The 25,540-nt window shown below is 43.5% G+C and overlaps 1 protein-coding gene across 4 annotated transcripts in view; it reads left to right on the top strand.

Annotated features, from left to right (window-relative positions):
- RIF1 (replication timing regulatory factor 1) overlaps positions 1 to 25,540 on the top strand; it is a 338,147-nt gene that overhangs the window by 154,588 nt on the left and 158,019 nt on the right. For all 4 annotated transcript variants that reach the window (XM_063933568.1, XM_063933565.1, XM_063933566.1 and 1 more), the window contains 2 exons: positions 14,811 to 14,884; positions 16,908 to 17,088. In XM_063933568.1, the coding sequence (XP_063789638.1) occupies positions 14,811 to 14,884; positions 16,908 to 17,088 (255 nt within the window). The remainder of the gene's footprint in view (positions 1 to 14,810; positions 14,885 to 16,907; positions 17,089 to 25,540) is intronic.

Raw genomic sequence — 25,540 nt, 5'->3', positions numbered from 1 at the left:
TGGATGTGTCATGATAGCTTGATTGGGTAATGGGTTTGCCTGTTTCTAAATTTCTCGAATGTAACTTTGTCATGTACTGTTGGTATGTTAATTTTAACCTTTTGTATATGGGTGTTCTAGGTATAGCTGGTGGTGCTTTTGTTCTCGCTTTGGGCAGACTTTTGTTCTGATTAGCGTTTCTGTGTGAATCATGAGTTGCTTTCTGTTTGGATTTGTTTTTGTGATGTATTCCAAATTTATCTCTGAGTATTTTATTCTTTTTAATGGTGATGATCTTCTCTTCTCCTTGTCTAATCCTTTGTAGTGTGATTTCTGTTAAAGTGCGGAATTCTTGTTTTTGTTCAAATGGTTCTAGTTCCAAACTTAATTGTTGAATGTTGTGTTCTAGTTTGGCTAACTCCTCCGTATGTGTATCTAGTAGTAATTTAACTAATTGATGAGAGCACTCATCAAGTATGTTGTTCCATTGTTTCGTAAATGTGATGTCAGGATTGTGTAGGGCTGAAGCCTTCTTGATTTTAAGCCCTTTTGGTATAATATTGTTGCTTTTGTACCATGCTAATGTCTGTATGTCCCACCATAGTTTATTTTCTTTCGTAATATGCTTTTCTAATAGGGTAAATTTGTTAAAGAAGTTAGTGGTGTTGGGTACCTCATTGGTGGCACTACTGAATTGTGCAAATAAATCCTTGGCTCTGTTTTCCCTATCTGTTCGGTTGTAAATGATGCCCATGAACGTGAATGTAGTGACCCTTGCTGCAGATTATGGACAGGCTAGACAATTAACAAAAAGGGAGGTAATCTGCGCACTGGGGTGGTTTTACTGTATGGGATGTGCTGCTAGTCAAAAGGGTGTCCTTGCCCTTTGGTTCAATATGGATATCTGGTTTTCACCTGACTGCGCTCATCCCCTACAGTTTGAGTACTCGTGAAATGATGCAAATGGATACTTATATAAAGGTGTGTTTTACTTTCATATGTATCAAATATGACACTCAATATAATGAAACAGTGCAGATAAATATTGTTGAACATGAAAAAGGTGGTAATCACAATGTGTGCTCCACGGGGAGCACCTGTTTAACTCAGTCCTTTAATCACTCAAATTGGTGATTAAATCCTTTAGGTTCTTGGCGTGTGTGTTCTGACACAAAGGCCAATGGGCTGGAAAAAAATATATAAATGTAATGATTAAATCTGGCTGTGTTGCTTTAAAAGTCAAATGTAGATTTTCCAGTGGAAATGTCTCTAGTCCTGACCGGACTGTGTGGGCTTTAAAAATCTGTCTTTAGTAATTGGATTCATATAGTTGCAGAGGACGGCGTCCCGTACCTCTGCGTGTGGAAGTCAGGTATTCGTGCACTATCGTTGCGGCCGTACTTGTAAGATGTACAGGTGCGGGGGGCAGCGGGAACCTCCTGGCAGCTCCGGACAGACTCGTCCCTCAGCTCGCGCACCCGCTCTCCGGTTCGTCCTGTTAGGGATCTCCCCGTGTGCCTGCGCCGCTCGCTGGGTTGGTCGTGTTCGCGTGGGGGGGAGCTCAGCCGCAGGATCTAAACAGAGCCTGTGGCAGTGTTGCACCTCCCCACAACGGAGTACTCACCTGTGTGGTCCTCCTGCTGCCCGTCCGTCTGTACTGCTTACCGATGTCTGCACCGTAGGTCCGAGGGTCTCACAGCACTCTCCTGTCCTCCAATGGTTTGATGTCTCTTAGTCGTCTCCTCCAACGCGTTTCAACCGGATCGGTCTTCCTCTGGGAGTTTTTGCAGTGTTCTGATAGTGGTGGATGTTAAAATGGCTTGCGGGCGGGACCAGCATCAGTTCCTCCTTTGTTCCACTGATTTGATTGGTGGTTGAGGTTGTCAGTATTGGATGTTAAATTGGCTTGCGGGCGGGACCAGCATCAGTTCCTCCTTTGTTCCACTGATTTGATTGGTGGTTGAGGTTGTCAGTATTGCAGGGGGCAGATCACATGTTCCTGCAATCTGTCCCATTTGTAAGTTTCAGAAACAGGGAAAGTATGAAAACATGGCAATGCAAATGAAATTCCTTTTTTTTTTTTTTTTTTTTTTTTTTTTGGTGGTTAAGGTTGTTAGTATTGCAGGGGGCAGATCACATGTTCCTGCAATCTGTCCCATTTGTGAGTTTCAGAAACAGGGAAAGTCTGAAAACATGGCAATGCAAATGAAGTTCACTTTTGTTTTTTGTTTTTTGATTGGTGGTTGAGGTTGTTAGTATTGCAGGGGGCAGATCACATGTTCCTGCAATCTGTCCCATTTGTGAGTTTCAGAAACAGGGAAAGTCTGAAAACATGGCAATGCAAATGAAGTTCCTTTTTTTTTTTTTTTTTTTTTTTTTTTTTTTTTTTTTGATTGGTGGTTGAGGTTGTTAGTATTGCAGGGGGCAGATGGTATGTGGCTTGTTAGTATGCTATCTGATCACGGAGCTTTTAAAAAATTCAAGATGTTTCTTGTGTGTCAACAATTATGGTAAAGTGGATTCTTTGGTATTGTTATGAAATATTTGGGATATATATAACTTTCCTACTTTGGAGTGGTTTATAAGCCTATGTTCCCTGTGGGCTTTTTCTGGGTATTGGATATCTGTATACTAAATGATTGGTTCTACTTGCAGATGATAGACCTTATTTCATTATCAATGTTTAACCCTTTTGGTGCTAGTGTGCCAAAGGAGATTATTAAACGTAACTCTTCTTTATTTATTTTTTGTATGTAATCCCCTCCCCTCCAGTTCTTCTTGACTTCTTTCAGCCCCGTAAACTTTAGTAATGCGGGATTTGATTCATGATGGTCTCTAAAGTGTAATGAGAGCGGATGATCTTCTGTTTTTCGTTTAATATTGCGAATGTGTTCACTGATTCTGATTTTCAGTGGTCGGACGGTTCTCCCTATATACTGTAACTTACATGGACATTCTAGTAAGTATATGATGCCTTTGCTGTGGCATGTGATTCTGTCTTTGATTTTGTAACTGTATGAGTTAGTTGCAGATTGTTTCATGATAGTGGGTAATGTGCTTCTTGCTTTTACCATATGGCAACCTGAGCAGGTCCCACAATGGTAAAAACCTCCTTTGTTCTGTGACCCATCTATTGTGGTTTGTATCTGATTTGGTGGCGGTATGTGGCTGTGTGTTAGTTTTTTCTTTATGTCAGGAGCCTTTCGATAGATGACTTTGGGGTTAGGGGGTAGAACTTTAATGATGAATTCTCCCATGATTTAGCCAGAAAATCGTTAGAACAGGGCTGGCTTGACACTGAATTAGCGTTACTCAATACAACACCAGGAGTACTGGGGTCACAGACGGAATATCTCACGGCCACCGGTGAGAGCACCATATTCATTGAAGAAGCCAAAACTGACACCAATCCAACATGTGGAGACTCCAACAGTTTTTTAGAATCAACGACAGACCTCATCCACCAGATAGGGTCTGTCAAGACACAGAACCAGCAGACAAAGAGAAAACTTTCAGAACCCGACGAGGATGCAGGGGGGGACAAAAAAGCAAAACACTGAACCCTAAAGTGACACAAACCGAAGGACAGGGCATATTCAACTTGAGCAGCCATGTACTTAACAAACATCAAGTTAGTGCCCTAGATAAGGGACTCAAATTTGCACCTACAGCACCGTTAAACAAATTCGAAACTTATCTGGACATACAAAAATTTACACGTAAGCTTACACTAAAGAAATACTTTCAGAAGACCCCACTACCACAACATAAACCAGACAAAGATGACCCTTTTTCTCACACTTCTCTCAAACCCAAGTCACAGTTTTATCCCAATTACATGATGGGAAACCATATAGCGACATTCACCGATATGGTAGAGAAAGACGTCATGAGACTAGATGAGAGACCTAATAGACTTAGGAAACACAACATGACCAATAAGGAACAAAGAGCACTGACAGAACTCAGCAAAAATACTAACTTGGTAATTAAACCGGCTGACAAAGGGGGAGGGGTAGTACTTCTTAACAAGGATGACTATATGAAGGAAGCCAACAACATACTGAGCGACACGAGCACCTACAGAAAACTACAAGGAGACCCCACCCATACATTCAAACAGCAACTACAGACCCTACTTAGTGAAGGGTTGGACAAAGGGATCCTCTCGACACAGGAACACACATATCTCAACATACAACATCCAATCATACCAGTATTCTACTACCTACCAAAAGTGCACAAAAACCCAACAAAACCACCAGGCAGACCGATCATATCCGGAATAGATTCAATCAGCTCAAATCTCTCACAGTATATTGATGTCTTTCTACAGCCATATGTAAAAACTCAGAAATCCTATCTTAGAGACACTACTGACATCCTTAGAAAGTTAGAATCAATCACATGGAAAGAGGACTACTGGTTAGTCACAAGCGATGTCACCTCTTTATATTCCATCATAGAGCATGCACAGGGAATAGACAGCACATGTCATTACCTCGAACAAGACCCCAACATGTTACCAGACCAACGAGAATTCATTTTGGGGGGCATAGAGTATATTCTCACCCACAATTACCTATGGTTTAACAACAACTATTACCTACAGACCACCGGGACCGCTATGGGGACGAGGTTCGCGCCAAGTTACGCAAATCTGTTCATGAGCAAGTGGGAAGACGATACAATCTGGTCTGATGTGGAGCTTGGTGCGAACCTCGTCCTCTGGACCAGATTCATAGATGATATATTCTTCATCTGGAAGGGAGATGAAGAATCACTCAAAAGTTTCAATACACACCTCAATCAGAACGATCGGAATCTCAAACTCACCACCACATATAGCAAGGAAAAAGTACAATTTTTAGATCTCAACATTTTCATAGATGAAGATCGAATACACACAAACACTTACAATAAAACTGTCGACGTGAACAGTTATATACTAGCCACCAGTGGGCATCATCCGACATGGCTCAATGGCATACCAATGGGACAATTTAAAAGACTTCGTAGAAACTGTTCCAAAATGAGTGATTATGAAACACAGGGGAAGGTTTTGAGTGACAGATTTAAGGAAAAAAACTACCACACCAAGACAGTACAAGTAGCCTTCGAAACAGCAAAAAAGATAGAGAGGCCCGCACTCCTTAACTACAAAGAGAAGCCAAAACAGATGACACAAATCGAAGAACCACTGTTCATAACACAATATTCAGACCAAGCCCATCAGATCAAAAAGATCATCACAAAACACTGGCAGATATTATTGCAAGATGACAATTTAGCTAAAGTTCTACCCCCTAACCCCAAAGTCATCTATCGAAAGGCTCCTGACATAAAGAAAAAACTAACACACAGCCACATACCGCCACCAAATCAGATACAAACCACAATAGATGGGTCACAGAACAAAGGAGGTTTTTACCATTGTGGGACCTGCTCAGGTTGCCATATGGTAAAAGCAAGAAGCACATTACCCACTATCATGAAACAATCTGCAACTAACTCATACAGTTACAAAATCAAAGACAGAATCACATGCCACAGCAAAGGCATCATATACTTACTAGAATGTCCATGTAAGTTACAGTATATAGGGAGAACCGTCCGACCACTGAAAATCAGAATCAGTGAACACATTCGCAATATTAAACGAAAAACAGAAGATCATCCGCTCTCATTACACTTTAGAGACCATCATGAATCAAATCCCGCATTACTAAAGTTTACGGGGCTGAAAGAAGTCAAGAAGAACTGGAGGGGAGGGGATTACATACAAAAAATAAATAAAGAAGAGTTACGTTTAATAATCTCCTTTGGCACACTAGCACCAAAAGGGTTAAACATTGATAATGAAATAAGGTCTATCATCTGCAAGTAGAACCAATCATTTAGTATACAGATATCCAATACCCAGAAAAAGCCCACAGGGAACATAGGCTTATAAACCACTCCAAAGTAGGAAAGTTATATATATCCCAAATATTTCATAACAATACCAAAGAATCCACTTTACCATAATTGTTGACACACAAGAAACATCTTGAATTTTTTAAAAGCTCCGTGATCAGATAGCATACTAACAAGCCACATACCATCTGCCCCCTGCAATACTAACAACCTCAACCACCAATCAAAAAAAAAAAAAAAAAAAAAAAAGGAACTTCATTTGCATTGCCATGTTTTCAGACTTTCCCTGTTTCTGAAACTCACAAATGGGACAGATTGCAGGAACATGTGATCTGCCCCCTGCAATACTAACAACCTCAACCACCAATCAAAAAACAAAAAACAAAAGTGAACTTCATTTGCATTGCCATGTTTTCAGACTTTCCCTGTTTCTGAAACTCACAAATGGGACAGATTGCAGGAACATGTGATCTGCCCCCTGCAATACTAACAACCTTAACCACCAAAAAAAAAAAAAAAAAAAAAAAAAAAAAAAAGGAATTTCATTTGCATTGCCATGTTTTCATACTTTCCCTGTTTCTGAAACTTACAAATGGGACAGATTGCAGGAACATGTGATCTGCCCCCTGCAATACTGACAACCTCAACCACCAATCAAATCAGTGGAACAAAGGAGGAACTGATGCTGGTCCCGCCCGCAAGCCAATTTAACATCCAATACTGACAACCTCAACCACCAATCAAATCAGTGGAACAAAGGAGGAACTGATGCTGGTCCCGCCCGCAAGCCATTTTAACATCCACCACTATCAGAACACTGCAAAAACTCCCAGAGGAAGACCGATCCGGTTGAAACGCGTTGGAGGAGACGACTAAGAGACATCAAACCATTGGAGGACAGGAGAGTGCTGTGAGACCCTCGGACCTACGGTGCAGACATCGGTAAGCAGTACAGACGGACGGGCAGCAGGAGGACCACACAGGTGAGTACTCCGTTGTGGGGAGGTGCAACACTGCCACAGGCTCTGTTTAGATCCTGCGGCTGAGCTCCCCCCCACGCGAACACGACCAACCCAGCGAGCGGCGCAGGCACACGGGGAGATCCCTAACAGGACGAACCGGAGAGCGGGTGCGCGAGCTGAGGGACGAGTCTGTCCGGAGCTGCCAGGAGGTTCCCGCTGCCCCCCGCACCTGTACATCTTACAAGTACGGCCGCAACGATAGTGCACGAATACCTGACTTCCACACGCAGAGGTACGGGACGCCGTCCTCTGCAACTATATGAATCCAATTACTAAAGACAGATTTTTAAAGCCCACACAGTCCGGTCAGGACTAGAGACATTTCCACTGGAAAATCTACATTTGACTTTTAAAGCAACACAGCCAGATTTAATCATTACATTTATATATTTTTTTCCAGCCCATTGGCCTTTGTGTCAGAACACACACGCCAAGAACCTAAAGGATTTAATCACCAATTTGAGTGATTAAAGGACTGAGTTAAACAGGTGCTCCCCGTGGAGCACACATTGTGATTACCACCTTTTTCATGTTCAACAATATTTATCTGCACTGTTTCATTATATTGAGTGTCATATTTGATACATATGAAAGTAAAACACACCTTTATATAAGTATCCATTTGCATCATTTCACGAGTACTCAAACTGTAGGGGATGAGCGCAGTCAGGTGAAAACCAGATATCCATATTGAACCAAAGGGCAAGGACACCCTTTTGACTAGCAGCACATCCCATACAGTAAAACCACCCCAGTGCGCAGATTACCTCCCTTTTTGTTAATTGTCTAGCCTGTCCATAATCTGCAGCAAGGGTCACTACATTCACGTTCATGGGCATCATTTACAACCGAACAGATAGGGAAAACAGAGCCAAGGATTTATTTGCACAATTCAGTAGTGCCACCAATGAGGTACCCAACACCACTAACTTCTTTAACAAATTTACCCTATTAGAAAAGCATATTACGAAAGAAAATAAACTATGGTGGGACATACAGACATTAGCATGGTACAAAAGCAACAATATTATACCAAAAGGGCTTAAAATCAAGAAGGCTTCAGCCCTACACAATCCTGACATCACATTTACGAAACAATGGAACAACATACTTGATGAGTGCTCTCATCAATTAGTTAAATTACTACTAGATACACATACGGAGGAGTTAGCCAAACTAGAACACAACATTCAACAATTAAGTTTGGAACTAGAACCATTTGAACAAAAACAAGAATTCCGCACTTTAACAGAAATCACACTACAAAGGATTAGACAAGGAGAAGAGAAGATCATCACCATTAAAAAGAATAAAATACTCAGAGATAAATTTGGAATACATCACAAAAACAAATCCAAACAGAAAGCAACTCATGATTCACACAGAAACGCTAATCAGAACAAAAGTCTGCCCAAAGCGAGAACAAAAGCACCACCAGCTATACCTAGAACACCCATATACAAAAGGTTAAAATTAACATACCAACAGTACATGACAAAGTTACATTCGAGAAATTTAGAAACAGGCAAACCCATTACCCAATCAAGCTATCATGACACATCCATTGAAACATCTACGATAACTGATAACGATACATCCTTTTCTATCTATGACATTAATGATGAATTCTCCCATGATTTAGCCAGAAAATCGTTAGAACAGGGCTGGCTTGACACTGAATTAGCGTTACTCAATACAACACCAGGAGTACTGGGGTCACAGACGGAATATCTCACGGCCACCGGTGAGAGCACCATATTCATTGAAGAAGCCAAAACTGACACCAATCCAACATGTGGAGACTCCAACAGTTTTTTAGAATCAACGACAGACCTCATCCACCAGATAGGGTCTGTCAAGACACAGAACCAGCAGACAAAGAGAAAACTTTCAGAACCCGACGAGGATGCAGGGGGGGACAAAAAAGCAAAACACTGAACCCTAAAGTGACACAAACCGAAGGACAGGGCATATTCAACTTGAGCAGCCATGTACTTAACAAACATCAAGTTAGTGCCCTAGATAAGGGACTCAAATTTGCACCTACAGCACCGTTAAACAAATTCGAAACTTATCTGGACATACAAAAATTTACACGTAAGCTTACACTAAAGAAATACTTTCAGAAGACCCCACTACCACAACATAAACCAGACAAAGATGACCCTTTTTCTCACACTTCTCTCAAACCCAAGTCACAGTTTTATCCCAATTACATGATGGGAAACCATATAGCGACATTCACCGATATGGTAGAGAAAGACGTCATGAGACTAGATGAGAGACCTAATAGACTTAGGAAACACAACATGACCAATAAGGAACAAAGAGCACTGACAGAACTCAGCAAAAATACTAACTTGGTAATTAAACCGGCTGACAAAGGGGGAGGGGTAGTACTTCTTAACAAGGATGACTATATGAAGGAAGCCAACAACATACTGAGCGACACGAGCACCTACAGAAAACTACAAGGAGACCCCACCCATACATTCAAACAGCAACTACAGACCCTACTTAGTGAAGGGTTGGACAAAGGGATCCTCTCGACACAGGAACACACATATCTCAACATACAACATCCAATCATACCAGTATTCTACTACCTACCAAAAGTGCACAAAAACCCAACAAAACCACCAGGCAGACCGATCATATCCGGAATAGATTCAATCAGCTCAAATCTCTCACAGTATATTGATGTCTTTCTACAGCCATATGTAAAAACTCAGAAATCCTATCTTAGAGACACTACTGACATCCTTAGAAAGTTAGAATCAATCACATGGAAAGAGGACTACTGGTTAGTCACAAGCGATGTCACCTCTTTATATTCCATCATAGAGCATGCACAGGGAATAGACAGCACATGTCATTACCTCGAACAAGACCCCAACATGTTACCAGACCAACGAGAATTCATTTTGGGGGGCATAGAGTATATTCTCACCCACAATTACCTATGGTTTAACAACAACTATTACCTACAGACCACCGGGACCGCTATGGGGACGAGGTTCGCGCCAAGTTACGCAAATCTGTTCATGAGCAAGTGGGAAGACGATACAATCTGGTCTGATGTGGAGCTTGGTGCGAACCTCGTCCTCTGGACCAGATTCATAGATGATATATTCTTCATCTGGAAGGGAGATGAAGAATCACTCAAAAGTTTCAATACACACCTCAATCAGAACGATCGGAATCTCAAACTCACCACCACATATAGCAAGGAAAAAGTACAATTTTTAGATCTCAACATTTTCATAGATGAAGATCGAATACACACAAACACTTACAATAAAACTGTCGACGTGAACAGTTATATACTAGCCACCAGTGGGCATCATCCGACATGGCTCAATGGCATACCAATGGGACAATTTAAAAGACTTCGTAGAAACTGTTCCAAAATGAGTGATTATGAAACACAGGGGAAGGTTTTGAGTGACAGATTTAAGGAAAAAAACTACCACACCAAGACAGTACAAGTAGCCTTCGAAACAGCAAAAAAGATAGAGAGGCCCGCACTCCTTAACTACAAAGAGAAGCCAAAACAGATGACACAAATCGAAGAACCACTGTTCATAACACAATATTCAGACCAAGCCCATCAGATCAAAAAGATCATCACAAAACACTGGCAGATATTATTGCAAGATGACAATTTAGCTAAAGTTCTACCCCCTAACCCCAAAGTCATCTATCGAAAGGCTCCTGACATAAAGAAAAAACTAACACACAGCCACATACCGCCACCAAATCAGATACAAACCACAATAGATGGGTCACAGAACAAAGGAGGTTTTTACCATTGTGGGACCTGCTCAGGTTGCCATATGGTAAAAGCAAGAAGCACATTACCCACTATCATGAAACAATCTGCAACTAACTCATACAGTTACAAAATCAAAGACAGAATCACATGCCACAGCAAAGGCATCATATACTTACTAGAATGTCCATGTAAGTTACAGTATATAGGGAGAACCGTCCGACCACTGAAAATCAGAATCAGTGAACACATTCGCAATATTAAACGAAAAACAGAAGATCATCCGCTCTCATTACACTTTAGAGACCATCATGAATCAAATCCCGCATTACTAAAGTTTACGGGGCTGAAAGAAGTCAAGAAGAACTGGAGGGGAGGGGATTACATACAAAAAATAAATAAAGAAGAGTTACGTTTAATAATCTCCTTTGGCACACTAGCACCAAAAGGGTTAAACATTGATAATGAAATAAGGTCTATCATCTGCAAGTAGAACCAATCATTTAGTATACAGATATCCAATACCCAGAAAAAGCCCACAGGGAACATAGGCTTATAAACCACTCCAAAGTAGGAAAGTTATATATATCCCAAATATTTCATAACAATACCAAAGAATCCACTTTACCATAATTGTTGACACACAAGAAACATCTTGAATTTTTTAAAAGCTCCGTGATCAGATAGCATACTAACAAGCCACATACCATCTGCCCCCTGCAATACTAACAACCTCAACCACCAATCAAAAAAAAAAAAAAAAAAAAAAAAAAAAAAAAAAGGAACTTCATTTGCATTGCCATGTTTTCAGACTTTCCCTGTTTCTGAAACTCACAAATGGGACAGATTGCAGGAACATGTGATCTGCCCCCTGCAATACTAACAACCTCAACCACCAATCAAAAAACAAAAAACAAAAGTGAACTTCATTTGCATTGCCATGTTTTCAGACTTTCCCTGTTTCTGAAACTCACAAATGGGACAGATTGCAGGAACATGTGATCTGCCCCCTGCAATACTAACAACCTTAACCACCAAAAAAAAAAAAAAAAAAAAAAAAAAAAAAAAGGAATTTCATTTGCATTGCCATGTTTTCATACTTTCCCTGTTTCTGAAACTTACAAATGGGACAGATTGCAGGAACATGTGATCTGCCCCCTGCAATACTGACAACCTCAACCACCAATCAAATCAGTGGAACAAAGGAGGAACTGATGCTGGTCCCGCCCGCAAGCCAATTTAACATCCAATACTGACAACCTCAACCACCAATCAAATCAGTGGAACAAAGGAGGAACTGATGCTGGTCCCGCCCGCAAGCCATTTTAACATCCACCACTATCAGAACACTGCAAAAACTCCCAGAGGAAGACCGATCCGGTTGAAACGCGTTGGAGGAGACGACTAAGAGACATCAAACCATTGGAGGACAGGAGAGTGCTGTGAGACCCTCGGACCTACGGTGCAGACATCGGTAAGCAGTACAGACGGACGGGCAGCAGGAGGACCACACAGGTGAGTACTCCGTTGTGGGGAGGTGCAACACTGCCACAGGCTCTGTTTAGATCCTGCGGCTGAGCTCCCCCCCACGCGAACACGACCAACCCAGCGAGCGGCGCAGGCACACGGGGAGATCCCTAACAGGACGAACCGGAGAGCGGGTGCGCGAGCTGAGGGACGAGTCTGTCCGGAGCTGCCAGGAGGTTCCCGCTGCCCCCCGCACCTGTACATCTTACAAGTACGGCCGCAACGATAGTGCACGAATACCTGACTTCCACACGCAGAGGTACGGGACGCCGTCCTCTGCAACTATATGAATCCAATTACTAAAGACAGATTTTTAAAGCCCACACAGTCCGGTCAGGACTAGAGACATTTCCACTGGAAAATCTACATTTGACTTTTAAAGCAACACAGCCAGATTTAATCATTACATTTATATATTTTTTTCCAGCCCATTGGCCTTTGTGTCAGAACACACACGCCAAGAACCTAAAGGATTTAATCACCAATTTGAGTGATTAAAGGACTGAGTTAAACAGGTGCTCCCCGTGGAGCACACATTGTGATTACCACCTTTTTCATGTTCAACAATATTTATCTGCACTGTTTCATTATATTGAGTGTCATATTTGATACATATGAAAGTAAAACACACCTTTATATAAGTATCCATTTGCATCATTTCACGAGTACTCAAACTGTAGGGGATGAGCGCAGTCAGGTGAAAACCAGATATCCATAAATAAATTCTAAATCTATCGTTTCGTTTAGACCCTGAGGGTTAAGTGACTGTAATTTGAGAATCCAGGCTGCCTATTGTCTGCACAGGGTTCTAAAGCGGTTACCTCCCCTGCTGGTGACTGGGACATGTTCCAGTCCTACCAGCCGGAGTCCCGCTGGATCCCCCCCATGCATTTCCAAGAAGTGCCGTGGGACACTATGGTTGGTACATTTATTCTGAATATTTCTCCTATGTTCCATGAACCGAGTCTTTAAAGGGCGTATTGTCCTGCCTACATAATAAAGTTGACATGAACATATCAATAAATAGATGACATATTGTGTGCTACAGTTGATAAATGAATCAATGGTGTAAACTTTCTTAGATGATGTTGCACATATAGTTTTGCTTTTATTCAAAACAAATGAGCAAGTAGTGCACCTAACATGATTGCACCTATAGATACCTAAGACCTCTGGTCCAATAAGTGTCCTTTGTGGGCACTTCAGTACCCGTTTGTTGGAATGTCCTCCAAAGAAGCTAGGGGCCAGAATATTTCTTAGATTCTTTGCTTTCTTGAAAACTATCGAAGGTGTTTCAGCAAGGTGTTCCATGAGAATGGGATCTGTAAATAATGATCTATAATTTTTCTTAATATTTCTAATTTTATTTGCGGCTACATTGAACTTAGATTTGAACACTAAACCATATTGATTATTTTTGCCATTACCCTTATTTGTCATGGCTCCACTGTTGCTGGTTTTATTTTGTGTGGTGTCTGTGTTATCATTATTATTCACAGTCTCATCGCGCCCATGTCTTAATATCTCTGTCCCCACAAAGGGTTTATCTTTGTTAGTGGTAAGGGTATCTGTTCTAACTAGCTTTGAGGCATAATCCAAAGCTTCATCTAGTACTGTTTGTGGATATTCACAGTTTTTGAATGTTTCTACCAAGTTAAGTATCTGTTCTTTATATTTTACATCAGAAGTGCAATTTCTTCTGATTCTGTGTGCTTGGCTCTTGGGAACATTCTTAAGCCAGCTCTTATTGTGATTGCTAGAGTAAGGTATGTAGTTGCATGTATCTACTTCCTTCTTAAAGGGAGACACCGTAACAATTCCCTCTACCACCTCCACCGTAACATCTAAAAAATTAATTTTTGAGGGATGGTGAGTGCAAGTGAAGCTTAAACCATATGTTGTGTTGTTAATATAACTAACAAATTCAGTGACAGAAGCAGAATCCCCTTTCCAAACAAAAAATAGATTGTCGATATAGCGACCATAGAGGACCAGGTTCGCGGCGTGGGCACCTGCCCAGATGTACGTATTTTCAAAGTCGCCCATGAAGATATTGGCGAAACTGGGCGCGAACCTGGTCCCCATCGCTGTACCGAGGATCTGTAAATAGTGACAGTGATCAAATAAAAAATAATTGTGAGATAAAATAAAAGAGATGGCTGACAGAATAAATTTACATTTCCTCTCTGAGATTCCAATATCATCCTGTGCGGCTTTCCAAACCCAACCTTTGCAACACAAGAATAAGGGGCAAGACTAGAAAACGAAGACAATGGAAATTAAATGCTGTGCAATGTGCTTACTATGTACATATTGGCCAGTTACAATACTGCTGACATCGCAAGCAACTGCCAGTGGATACGATATGTCCCAGAACAGCACAACTTGTCTATCGCATTGAATCGGCCTTACTGCATGTCTGTAGCCAAGGGCTCAAAAGTCTTGTTTTAGGTTTAGTGGTCTTTTAATGCACAACCGGCTTGATTACTCCTGCGTGCAAATGATGTGGTTAATGTGTTCGAAGTAATTAGTATTATTATTATTATTATTATTATTTTTGAATGTTTACTACTTATATTATATCTATCTTCTAGGGAACGCCCGCTCTCTTTCTAATTCAGCTTCACTTTCACCCTGGACTTTTTGAACATGGTTTTACGGAGGAAAGGTATGTTCCTCCATTCTCGAGTGTCGCCTAGTTGAAGGTAGAGTTTATAAAGATTGTTAACAATGGTTATGCCCAGTCTTCTGATTGCTAGATGTGCTCCATATAACCTAGCCAGAGTGTGAGTGAATTTGGCTAAGCCACGGGTAATGCTAATCATTACCCAAAGTGGCTTACCTCTTGTCTTCAAAAATTTGTTTAATAACATTTAAAAAATGTTCATGAAAAAATTAACATGGGGGTGTCACATATGGCCTTAATGTAACTTTGCCCCTACCCCTCTACTTGTAATAGACCCTCACTGTGATTATGCATCCACCCGCCAGTGTCTATAGGTCCCCATTGTGGTACTACTCACACTACACAGTGCCATATGTCATAATTGACGTATTGTACATCATCCTCTCAGTGGAAATACACCCTTTTATAGGGAATTACTCGCCTCCTTAATATAAAGCACAGTAGTCTCTGGGGACGACTAATAGTGCTCAAAAACCTTGGGGGTAAATCCAAGTTGATCGCAGCAGGACATTTTTTAGCAGTTGGGCAAAACCATGTGCACTGCAGGGGAGGCAGATGTAACGTGCAGAGAGTTAGATTTGGGTGGGTTATTTTATTTCTGTGCAGGGTAAATACTGGCTGCTTTATTTTTACACTGCAAATTAGATTGCAGATTGAACACACCACACCCAAATCTAACTCTCTCTGCACATGTTAAATCTGCCCCTCCTGCAGTGCACATGGTTTTGCCCAACTGCTAAATTTCCTGCTGCGATCAACTTGGAATTACCCCCCTTGTGCAGAACATGTTACCTTAAAACAGTGATAGGGAACCTTTGGCACTCCAGCTGTTAAACTACACATCCTAGCATGCCCTGCTACAGTTTTGCTATTTGGCCATGCTAAAACCTAAAACTGTAGCAGGGCATGCTGGGATGTGTAGTTCAACAACAGCTGGAGTGCCAAAGGTTCCCCATCACTGCCTTAAAATAATAGAAGAGGGAGACACCGTTACATAGGATGTTAGTGTCAAAGTCCATCTGGTTGCTGTTGCTATCTGTCTGTGCTGGTTAAGTGGTTTTGCTGGTAATTCCATTTGAAGACCTTCAAAACATTATTACCCGTTTTTGTTTTTTTTTATGTAGCGCACATATTTTCCGCATCGCTTTACAGAGTATTTTGGCCATTCACATCAGTCCCTGCCCTAATGGAGTTTACAATCCCCTACCACATGTACACACACACACACACACACACATTCATGCTAGGGTTAATTTTGTTGGGTGCTAATTAACCTATTAACCTAGTATATTTTGGATTGTGGGAGGAAACGGGAGCACCCGGCGAAAACTCGCACAGGGAGAATATAAAAACTCCACACAGGACCATAGTGGGATGACTTCAGTGCTGTGAGGCGGTAATGTTAACCATTACACTGTCTGTGCTGGCCATTTCTGGAGGATTAAATAAAAAGATTCTACATATTCAAAAAAAAAAAAAAAAAAAATTTGCTCTATATTACTACAGTGGCATTCTCACATTGCAAAGTTATCACCAAAATGGCTCCTTCCTTTCAACTTTTAAACGTCACTCAGTGAGCATTTAGAGGAAGGTCTTAAAGTTTGAATAAGTAATCTCTCAATTTTATGTCAAAGTACTGCAGAGCGTATTTGAATATAAATACATGTGTTTTTGTATAGAGAGTTAAATTATGAGTTATACTCCTAAGCTTTGCTTGTTCTCTGTGCAAAAATGTGGCCGTACTCCTAAATTATACATTTATTCATGGTTTTATAGTGCTTCTACTCTTTACATACGTCTTAAGATACTTGTTTTATTCTTTTCCGAAATTATTTTGCTGATTTTTCTTCCTGACTCTGGAACTAGTTCTAAGAATTAAACACATTTACGCCATACCTTAGAGCACAAGAAAAAAAAGAAAAAAGACTTAAGTATTTGGTATGTCAACTCCATTCTGTTGGAACGGTCTGTGGAGCTCTCTAACACCATGCTTTGCAATTTACAGATTCTTCATAAACTTCGAGACTCTTGTCAGCTACGTCTTCTCCGGTACTACCTCTCCTTTGGCATTTAGCGACTCTGTTCTTAGTGAGTTGAACAAAGGTGCCAATCTGCTAGAGAATAAGGAGCTACTTTGGCGTATGTGGAGTATTGTGATCAATCCGCTGACAGATAGGGTCAATCAGGTACCCAATCTTTTTACGAAAATCTTTGCTTTATTTTTGCTCCATGCATTCTACAGTCAAAGTGTAGTGAATGGCAAATTTATTATGTAAAGCAGTGTCCGTATGGCGAAAATTCAGTTAAAAGCAGGAAATTTAAAAGACCCTGTGCGCAAGGTTTATCCCGCAGCCACAGTGTTTCTCTATTCAATTAGAGGATGAAAAATGAGACTTAGTTAACGCACCTCCAGAGAGAGACTTTTTTTCCTAAAATCATTAGTTTTAGAAAAAAATCACTGGGACTTGCTCTGGCACCCTTGCGGCACACTCCATAAGAACATATTAAGCAGTTGTGACTTTTTTTTTTCTTTAATTGGATACCGCATGGAGCGCACCCATGGTAATCCAAAATTAGGTGCAAGGTTTTCTTTTGGGCCCTAAACACTACCCGACCCGCTGCTGAGCTGCCAGACGGCGGATACGCGCGACCCGGGGGAGAAGTTTCTTCACTCCCCCCAGCTCCATAGCAGTGCATGCTAATATGGATGAGATTTTCTATATTGGCCGGCATGCATAAGCAACGGGGCACCAACGGTGAACGAGTGCGGGGCCACGCATTGTTCACTGTTGGTGCCTACACTGAACGATATGAACGTGTTATATCGCCCAGTGTGTAGGGCCCATAAGTCCCCCTCATCAATCCCCCCCAGACTGTATTTTTGGTCGCTGTGTTTCTGTTTTTTTTATAGATTTCCCATATTCATTTGTTAGTGTATAGTATGTGTGTAGTTATTCATCTTAACTTTGGAGCGCTGAATGCAAGAAGAATTTGTGGTACTGTTGCATGTGTGGTGTTTTTTTGTTTTTTTTACACTTTGCAGTAAAACTAACTATCTTTAGCCTAACTAATATATTTTTGTTCCTGTATCATGCAATCTAGGGGACACTACTGCTCTGGTATATAAATGAGGCACTACAGTTAACCTGACACTGAAGCTCTTCCCCCTTTAAGTACCAACCTTTCTCTAGCATCCATAAGGGATATTTGGGGAATTTAGTACGATGGGGTATAGACCGGGTCCAAAGGAGCTGGTTCACTTTTACAATTCTTCAACTGGTTGTGCTGGCTCCTCCCCTCTATGCCCCCTCCCACAGGCAGTTTAGAAAAAAGTGCCCTCAGGAGAGGATGCACACTCTGCAAGCTCCAGAGTTTTCTTCAGTTATTTTTTTCAGGTCGGCTGTTGGGCAACAGCCTGCCTGCACCGAGGGATGGCGGCCATGTTCTCTCAGCCCTCTACAAATAGTCATAAGACACAGCGACAGCTACTGCAGCCGTCTGTATAGCAGACTTGGCTGCAAGAGGCACAGACCCTTCTCCCTAGCTCAGTGCAACATACACGTGGGCTGCCTGCTTACTCTCAGTGATTGATGAAGAGGGACAGAAGGAGGGGGAGGAGATGGACCCTATTATTGAGGATTCATCGCCTGCACAAGGGCTTGGGCCCTCCTCATAATTGCTATCAGGGATGTGTTAAAACTCCCAGTAGAAGACGATGCAGTAAAGCAGTCGTTTTTTCTCCTCGGACCTGGAAAAATCGTGATAAATTCCAGGTGGCCAGACGCTTCTTAACACTTTCCCATTTTTTCCTGAAGGCAGGAAAAACTGGGAACATTCCCCCGGCTGTTGACGTCTGTCTCACGCCTGTCTAAAGAGGTGGTGTTACCGGTACCTGGCTCCTCGGCTTTGAAGGACCCTAGGGATAGAAAACTAGAAGACTACAATGAATTCTATTCCACAGCAACTTGTATATCACAGAGACCTGTGATAGTGGGTTGCTGGTTGATACAGGTCATTCACACCTGGGTGGGCCAGTTCAAGAGGGCCTCGCAGGGGATATGTCTGAGTATGGTTACTCTGATCAAACACATTCAGGATACTGCACGCATCCTGTGCGACTCTAATAAAGAGGCGCTATTAATGTGAGTACTACTGCCATAGCAGTGTCAGCGCGCAGAGCTTTATGGCTGCGCCACTGCATAGCGGACACGGATTCCAAGCGTAGTGTGGTGTCTCCCTTTCTCAGGGGAGTGGCTCTTCAGGGTTGAGTTGGTTTTGTGGATTTCCAAAGCCTCTGCGGGGAGTTCCACATTTCTCCCCTCTGGGGCCCCACTGGCTAGGAGTTCCTACCCGGGGCCATCTACTCAGCTCTTTCGGACCGTTATGTTTCTCATACGTCCTAGAGGATGCAGGGGTAACCATAAGAACCATGGGGTATAGACGGGATCCACAGGAGACATGGGCACCTCAAGACTTTAAATGGGTGTGAACTGGCTCCTCCCTCTATGCCCCTCCTCCAGACTCCAGCTTTAGAATTGTGCCCAGGCAGACTGGATGCACACTGAGGAGCTCTACAGAGTTTCTTGGGAAAAGACTTTTGTTAGGTTTTTTTATTTTCAGGGAGACTGCTGGCAACAGTCTCCCTGCTTCGTGGTACTTAGGGGAGAGAAGTCAGACCTACTTCCAGTGAGTTTTTAAAGGATCTGCTTCTTGGCTACAGGACACCATTAGCTCCTGAGGGTCTAATCGCTAGGTACGCCTAGATGCTCGTTCCCAGAGCCGGCCGTCTCCCCCCTTGCAAAGTCAGAAGACAGGTGAGTAGAAGCAAAGAAGACTTCAGTGACGGCTTCTAAGGTACCGCACAGCGATCGTACACTGCGCGCCATGCTCCCACTACACAGCGGCACTGCGGGGGGGGGGGGGGGGGGGTGCACCGGACTGCACCCTGGGCCGCATATAAACCGCAAAGGAGACTGGCTGTAGGGGACATAGTGCCCGGGGCACTGTCCTAACCCCCGCCAGTATAAATAGTTATTTAAAAATAGCGGGACTGAAGCGCGCCATTACGGCAGAGCTTAGCCCTCACAGCTCACAACAGCGCAATTTTCTCTACAACAGGCTGCAGAGACGCTGGTCCTTCCTCACACCGCTGCATAAGTATCAGGGTGAAAAACGGAGGGGGGCACAGTAAATTTGGTGCAATATATGTGTGTTATAAAAGCACTGCAGGTCTGAGGCACTGTTTAGTGTTGTCAGAACCGTTGGTGAAGCGCTGGGTTGTGGGCTGGCAAACTGTCTCTCTGTTAGACTTAAGGTGGGTCTGTCCCCTATATGCCCAGTGTGTTTGTGAGTGGTGAATACACGTATCGGCATGTCTGAGGTAGAGTGCTCTTCCCAGGAGGAGACTGTATTAGGGACACAAACGGCTGTGGGAGTGACCCTGTCTGCACCGCCGACTCCTGATTGGGTAAATGTGTTGAATGCTTTGAATGCAAATGTGGCTTTTATTAATAAGAGATTGGATATATTTGAGTCTCAGAACCAGGCATGGAAGAAATCTGTGGAGGATGTGTTACAAGTCCAGACCCCCTTGGGGTCACAAAAGCAATCGTTTGCTCAGTTGGCAGACACAGATACGGACTCTGACTCCAGTGTCGACTACAGTGATACCAGATTAGATCCAAAATTGGCAAAGAGCATTCGGTACATGATTGTGGCGATAAGACGTATTACTTATCTCGGAAGACCCTCTTGTTCCTGATAAAAGGGTCTGTATGTATAAGGGAAAGAAACCTAAGGTAACAATTCCTCCCTTTCATGAACTGAACACTCTATTTGAAAAGGTTTGGGAAAATCCTGACAAAGTTTAAGATTCCCAAAAGGATTCAGGTGGCGTATCCGTTTCCCTCGGGGGATAGGGAAAAGTGGGAGTCATCCCCCATTGTGGACAAGGCTATTGCACAGCTGTACAAAATGGTGGCTCTTCCGTCCCCTGACACGGCAGCTCTTAAGGATCCTGCGGATCGGAGGCAGGAAACTACATTGAAATCCATTTGTCACCACAGGTTCGCTGCTCAGGCCAGCCATTGCATCTGCCTGGGTGAGTAGTGCTATCAAAAAATGGGCTGATAGCTTGTCTTCTGAGATAGATACCCTGGAATAGGGATAGCCTTCTCTTGACACTAGGTCATATCAGGGACGCTGCAGCCTACCTAAAGGAAGCTGCAAGGGATCTCTGCCTTTTGGGTTCGAAAGCCAATGCCAAGGCAGTCTCAGCTAGGTGAGTGTTGTGGATTCATCAATGGAATGCTGATTCTAAGAGAAATATGGAGTCTCTACCATATAAAGGTGGTGTCTTGTTTGGTGACTGTCTCGCTGATTTAGTATCTACGGCTACCAAATCAGTCATCCTTTATACCTTATGTTCCTGCACAACAAAAGAAAACACACCACTATCAGATGCAGTCCTTTCGGTCCAATAAATACAAGAAAGGGCGAGGTTCTTCCTTCCTTGCTAATAGAGGAAGGGGAAAAGGTAAAAGATCACCGGCAGTGGCAGCTTCCCGGGAGCAGAAGTCCCCTCCGGCTTCTGCCAAATCCACCGCATGACGCTGGGACTCCTCTGCACCGGTGGGGGCACGTCTCAAACTCTTCAGTCAGTTCTCGATTCGTTCGGCCCTGGACCCATGGGTTTTGGAAATAGTGTCCCAGGGGTACAAACTAGGGTTTCAAGACGTCCCGTCCCCCCCCCCCCCCCCCCCCCGCCGCCGATTTTTCAAATCTGCCTTACCAGCTTCTCTTCCGGACAGGGAGGTGGTACGCGACACAATACAAAAGTTGTCAAAATTAGGTCATTGTCAAGGTTTCCCCGTCACAACAGGGAGAAGGATTTTATTCGAGCCTATTCGTGGTCCCGAAGCCGGACGGCTCGGTCAGACCAATCCTGAATCTAAAATCCCTCAATTTCTACCTAAGAAAATTCAAATTCAAGATGTGATCTCCAGTCTGGAGGAAGGGGATCTTATGGTGTCGGTGGATATAAAGGATGCCTACTTGCATGTTCCCATGTATCCTCCGCATCAGTCTTACCTGAGGTTTGCAGTTCAGGATTATCATTAACAATTTCAAACGTTGCTGTTTGGTCTGTCCGTGGCTCCGAGAGTTTTCACCAAAGTAATGGCGGAAATGATTGTTCTGCGCAAGCGAGGAATCACAATTATCCCGTACTTGGACGATCTCCTGATAAAGGAGAGATCCAGGGACCAATTGCTGCAGAACATGGCGATCTTCCTGACCGTTCTGCAACAACATGGTTGGCTCCTAAACTTGCCGAAATCACAGTTAGTGCCGACGAAGCGGCTGTCCTTTCTGGGAATGATTCTGGACACAGAATCAGAGTTTTTCTTCCAGTGCAAAAGGCTCTGGAAATTCAGAACCTGGTCAAAAGTCACACAGGGGGAAAAACTTCCAGGGAAGATTATCAAGCCAAGACATTTGTTTACACACGAACGTTCTGGAGTTAAGGGCCATTTACAACGGCCTTCTTCAAGCGGAACATCTTCTGTGCAATCTGCCCGTCCTGATTCAATCGGACAATGTAACAGCAGTAGCGTACACAAACCGCCAGGGCGGAACAAAAAGCACAGCAGCAATGGCCGAGGCCACGAAAGTTTTCCGTTGGGCGGAAAAACATATAAGCGCTCTGTCAGCAATCTTCATTCCAGGAGTGGACAACTGGGAAGCAGACTTCCTCAGCAGACAAGATCTCCATCCAGGGGAGTGGTGCCTTCATCAAGAGGTCTTCACAGAAGTGACAAGTCTTTTGGGAGTTCCTCAAATAGACATGATGGCGTCTCGTCTCAACAAGAAACGTCAGATATTGTTCCAGGTCCCGGGACCCTCAAGCAATAGCAGTGGACGCCCTAGTAACACCATGGGTGTTTCAGTCGGTGTATGCATTCCCTCCGCTTCCTCTCATTCCGAAAGTACCAAAGATCATAAGAACAAAGGTTCAGGCGATCCTCCTTGTTCCAGACTGGCCAAGGAGGGCTTGGTATCCAGATCTTCAGGAATTACTCATATGAGATCCCTGGCCTCTTCCTCTACGAGAGGATCTTACAGCAGGGGCCGTGCGTGTATAAAGACTTACCGCGTCCACGTTTGACGGCGTGGCGGTTGAACGCCGGATCCTAGCCCGAAAGGGTATTCCCTGTGAAGTCATTCCCACACTTCTTCAGGCTGGAAAAGAGTAACGTCTAAACATTACCACCGTATTTGGAGAAAATGTGTATCTTGGTGCGACTTCAAGAAGGCCCTACTGAAGAATTTCAGTTAGGACGTTTTCTCCATTTTCTACAAGCAGGTGTAGATGCGGGCTTAAAGTTGGGCTCAAGGTTGAAATCTGTACTTTAATTATCTGTTTTATTTAAAAAAAACAATTGGCCTCCCTTCCAGAAGTTCAGACTTTCTTGAAAGACGTGTTGCACATCCAACCTCCTTTTGTGGCTCCAGTGGCACCATGGGATCTTAATGTGGTGTTGCAGTTCCTTCAATCACATTGGTTTGAACCTTTACAGAAGGTAAAGTTGAAATTTGTCACTTGGAAAGTGGTCATGCTGTTGGCCTTGGCATCCGCAAGGCGGGTATCTGAGTTAGCGGCCTTGTTTCACAAGAGCCCTTATTTGATCTTCCATGAAGATAGAGCAGAGGTCGAGGACTCGTCAACAATTTCTGCCGAAGGTGGTGTCGTTCCACATGAACCAACCTGTTGTGTTGCCAGTGGCTACTGACGTCTTAGTGGAGTCAGTCTCTCGATGTGGTCAGAGCTTTAAAAATTTGTCGCCAGAACGGCTCAGATTAGGATAACGGAGGTTCTGTTTGTCCTGTATGATCCCAACAAGATTGGGGCTCCTGCTTCCAAACAGACTGTTGCACGCTGGATTTGTGCTACGATTCAGCTGGCTCATTCTATGGCTGGATTGCCGTTACCGAAATCGGTGAAGGCCCATTCCACTAGGAAGGTGGGCGCGGTAAATCCTTTTCTCTTAGTCCGTAGAGGATGCTGGGCGCTCGTCCCAGTGCGTACTGTATCTGCAGTTATTAGTTATGGTTACACACAGGTTGTGTTATGGTTATAGTCAGCCTGTTGCTGACATTGTTCATGCCGTTGGCTTGAGTTCTGTTGAATGCCATGTGGCGTGTTTGCGGTGTGAGCTGGTAGGTATCTCTCACCTTAGTTTAACAATTCCTTTCCTCGAAATGTCCGTCTCCCTGGCACAGTTCCTATAACTGGAGTCTGGAGGAGGGGCATAGAGGGAGGAACCAGTTCACACCCATTCAAAGTTTTGAGGTGCCCATGTCTCCTGCGGATCCCGTCTATACCCCCATGGTTCTTATGGTTACCCCAGCATCCTCTACGGACTAAGAGAAAAGAATTTACCGGTAGGTATTATTAAAATCCTATTTTCTATCTTGAAACAGAGGCGCCTCAAATGCTGCACGATGCACCAGAGGTAAGGCAGAAAAGCCAGCAACTGCAGGTTCTCATGAACAAAGCACCAGTTCAGCTTCCACTAAGGCCTCAGCATGACTGTGCCCGCCCACTCCGGGGGAATCTTGTGGTGGGAGCTCGGCTGTTCAAATCAAGCTCAACAGCTTTGGAGGATACGCGTGTAACGCTGCAACAGGCCATCCTAAAATTGGTCAAGTCCAGAGTCATTGTTCCAGTGTTACTGCAACAGGGCAAGGGTTATTACTCCAACCTGTTAGTGGTACCGAAACCAGGTTTGATACCCTGGCTAAAGAGGATTCCCAGTTTGGTCAGGCGGTGCTGCAGTCGTCTCCACACACTCCGACTGTTATGGAAGCCTTGAGACATCCCCATCGTACTAGATTTCCCCAATATCCCTTATGGATGGCAGAGAAAAATAAGAATTTACTTACCGATAATTCTATTTCTCATAGTCCGTAGTGGATGCTGGGGACTCCGTAAGGACCATGGAGAATAGCGGCTCCGCAGGAGACTGGGCACATCTAAAGAAAGCTTTAGGACTAACTGGTGTGCACTGGCTCCTCCCCCTATGACCCTCCTCCAAGCCTCAGTTAGGATACTGTGCCCGGACGAGCGTACACAATAAGGAAGGATTTTGAATCCCGGATAAGACTCATACCAGCCACACCAATCACACCGTATAACTTGTGATCTGAACCCAGTTAACAGCATGATAAACAGAGGAGCCTCTGAAAAGATGGCTCCCAACAATAATAACCCGATTTTTGTAACAATAACTATGTACAAGTATTGCAGACAATCCGCACTTGGGATGGGCGCCCAGCATCCACTACGGACTATGAGAAATAGAATTATCAGTAAGTAAATTCTTATTTTCTCTAACGTCCTAAGTGGATGCTGGGGACTCCGTAAGGACCATGGGGATTATACCAAAGCTCCCAAACGGGCGGGAGAGTGCGGATGACTCTGCAGCACCGAATGAGAGAACTCCAGGTCCTCCTCAGCCAGGGTATCAAATTTGTAGAATTTAGCAAAAGTGTTTGCCCCTGACCAAGTAGCTGCTCGGCAAAGTTGTAAAGCCGAGACCCCTCGGGCAGCCGCCCAAGATGAGCCCACTTTCCTTGTGG

The sequence above is a fragment of the Pseudophryne corroboree genome, chromosome 7, assembly GCF_028390025.1.
Source record: "Pseudophryne corroboree isolate aPseCor3 chromosome 7, aPseCor3.hap2, whole genome shotgun sequence".
Taxonomy (NCBI): domain Eukaryota; kingdom Metazoa; phylum Chordata; class Amphibia; order Anura; family Myobatrachidae; genus Pseudophryne; species Pseudophryne corroboree.
This window is presented reverse-complemented; position numbering and strand designations above follow the sequence as displayed.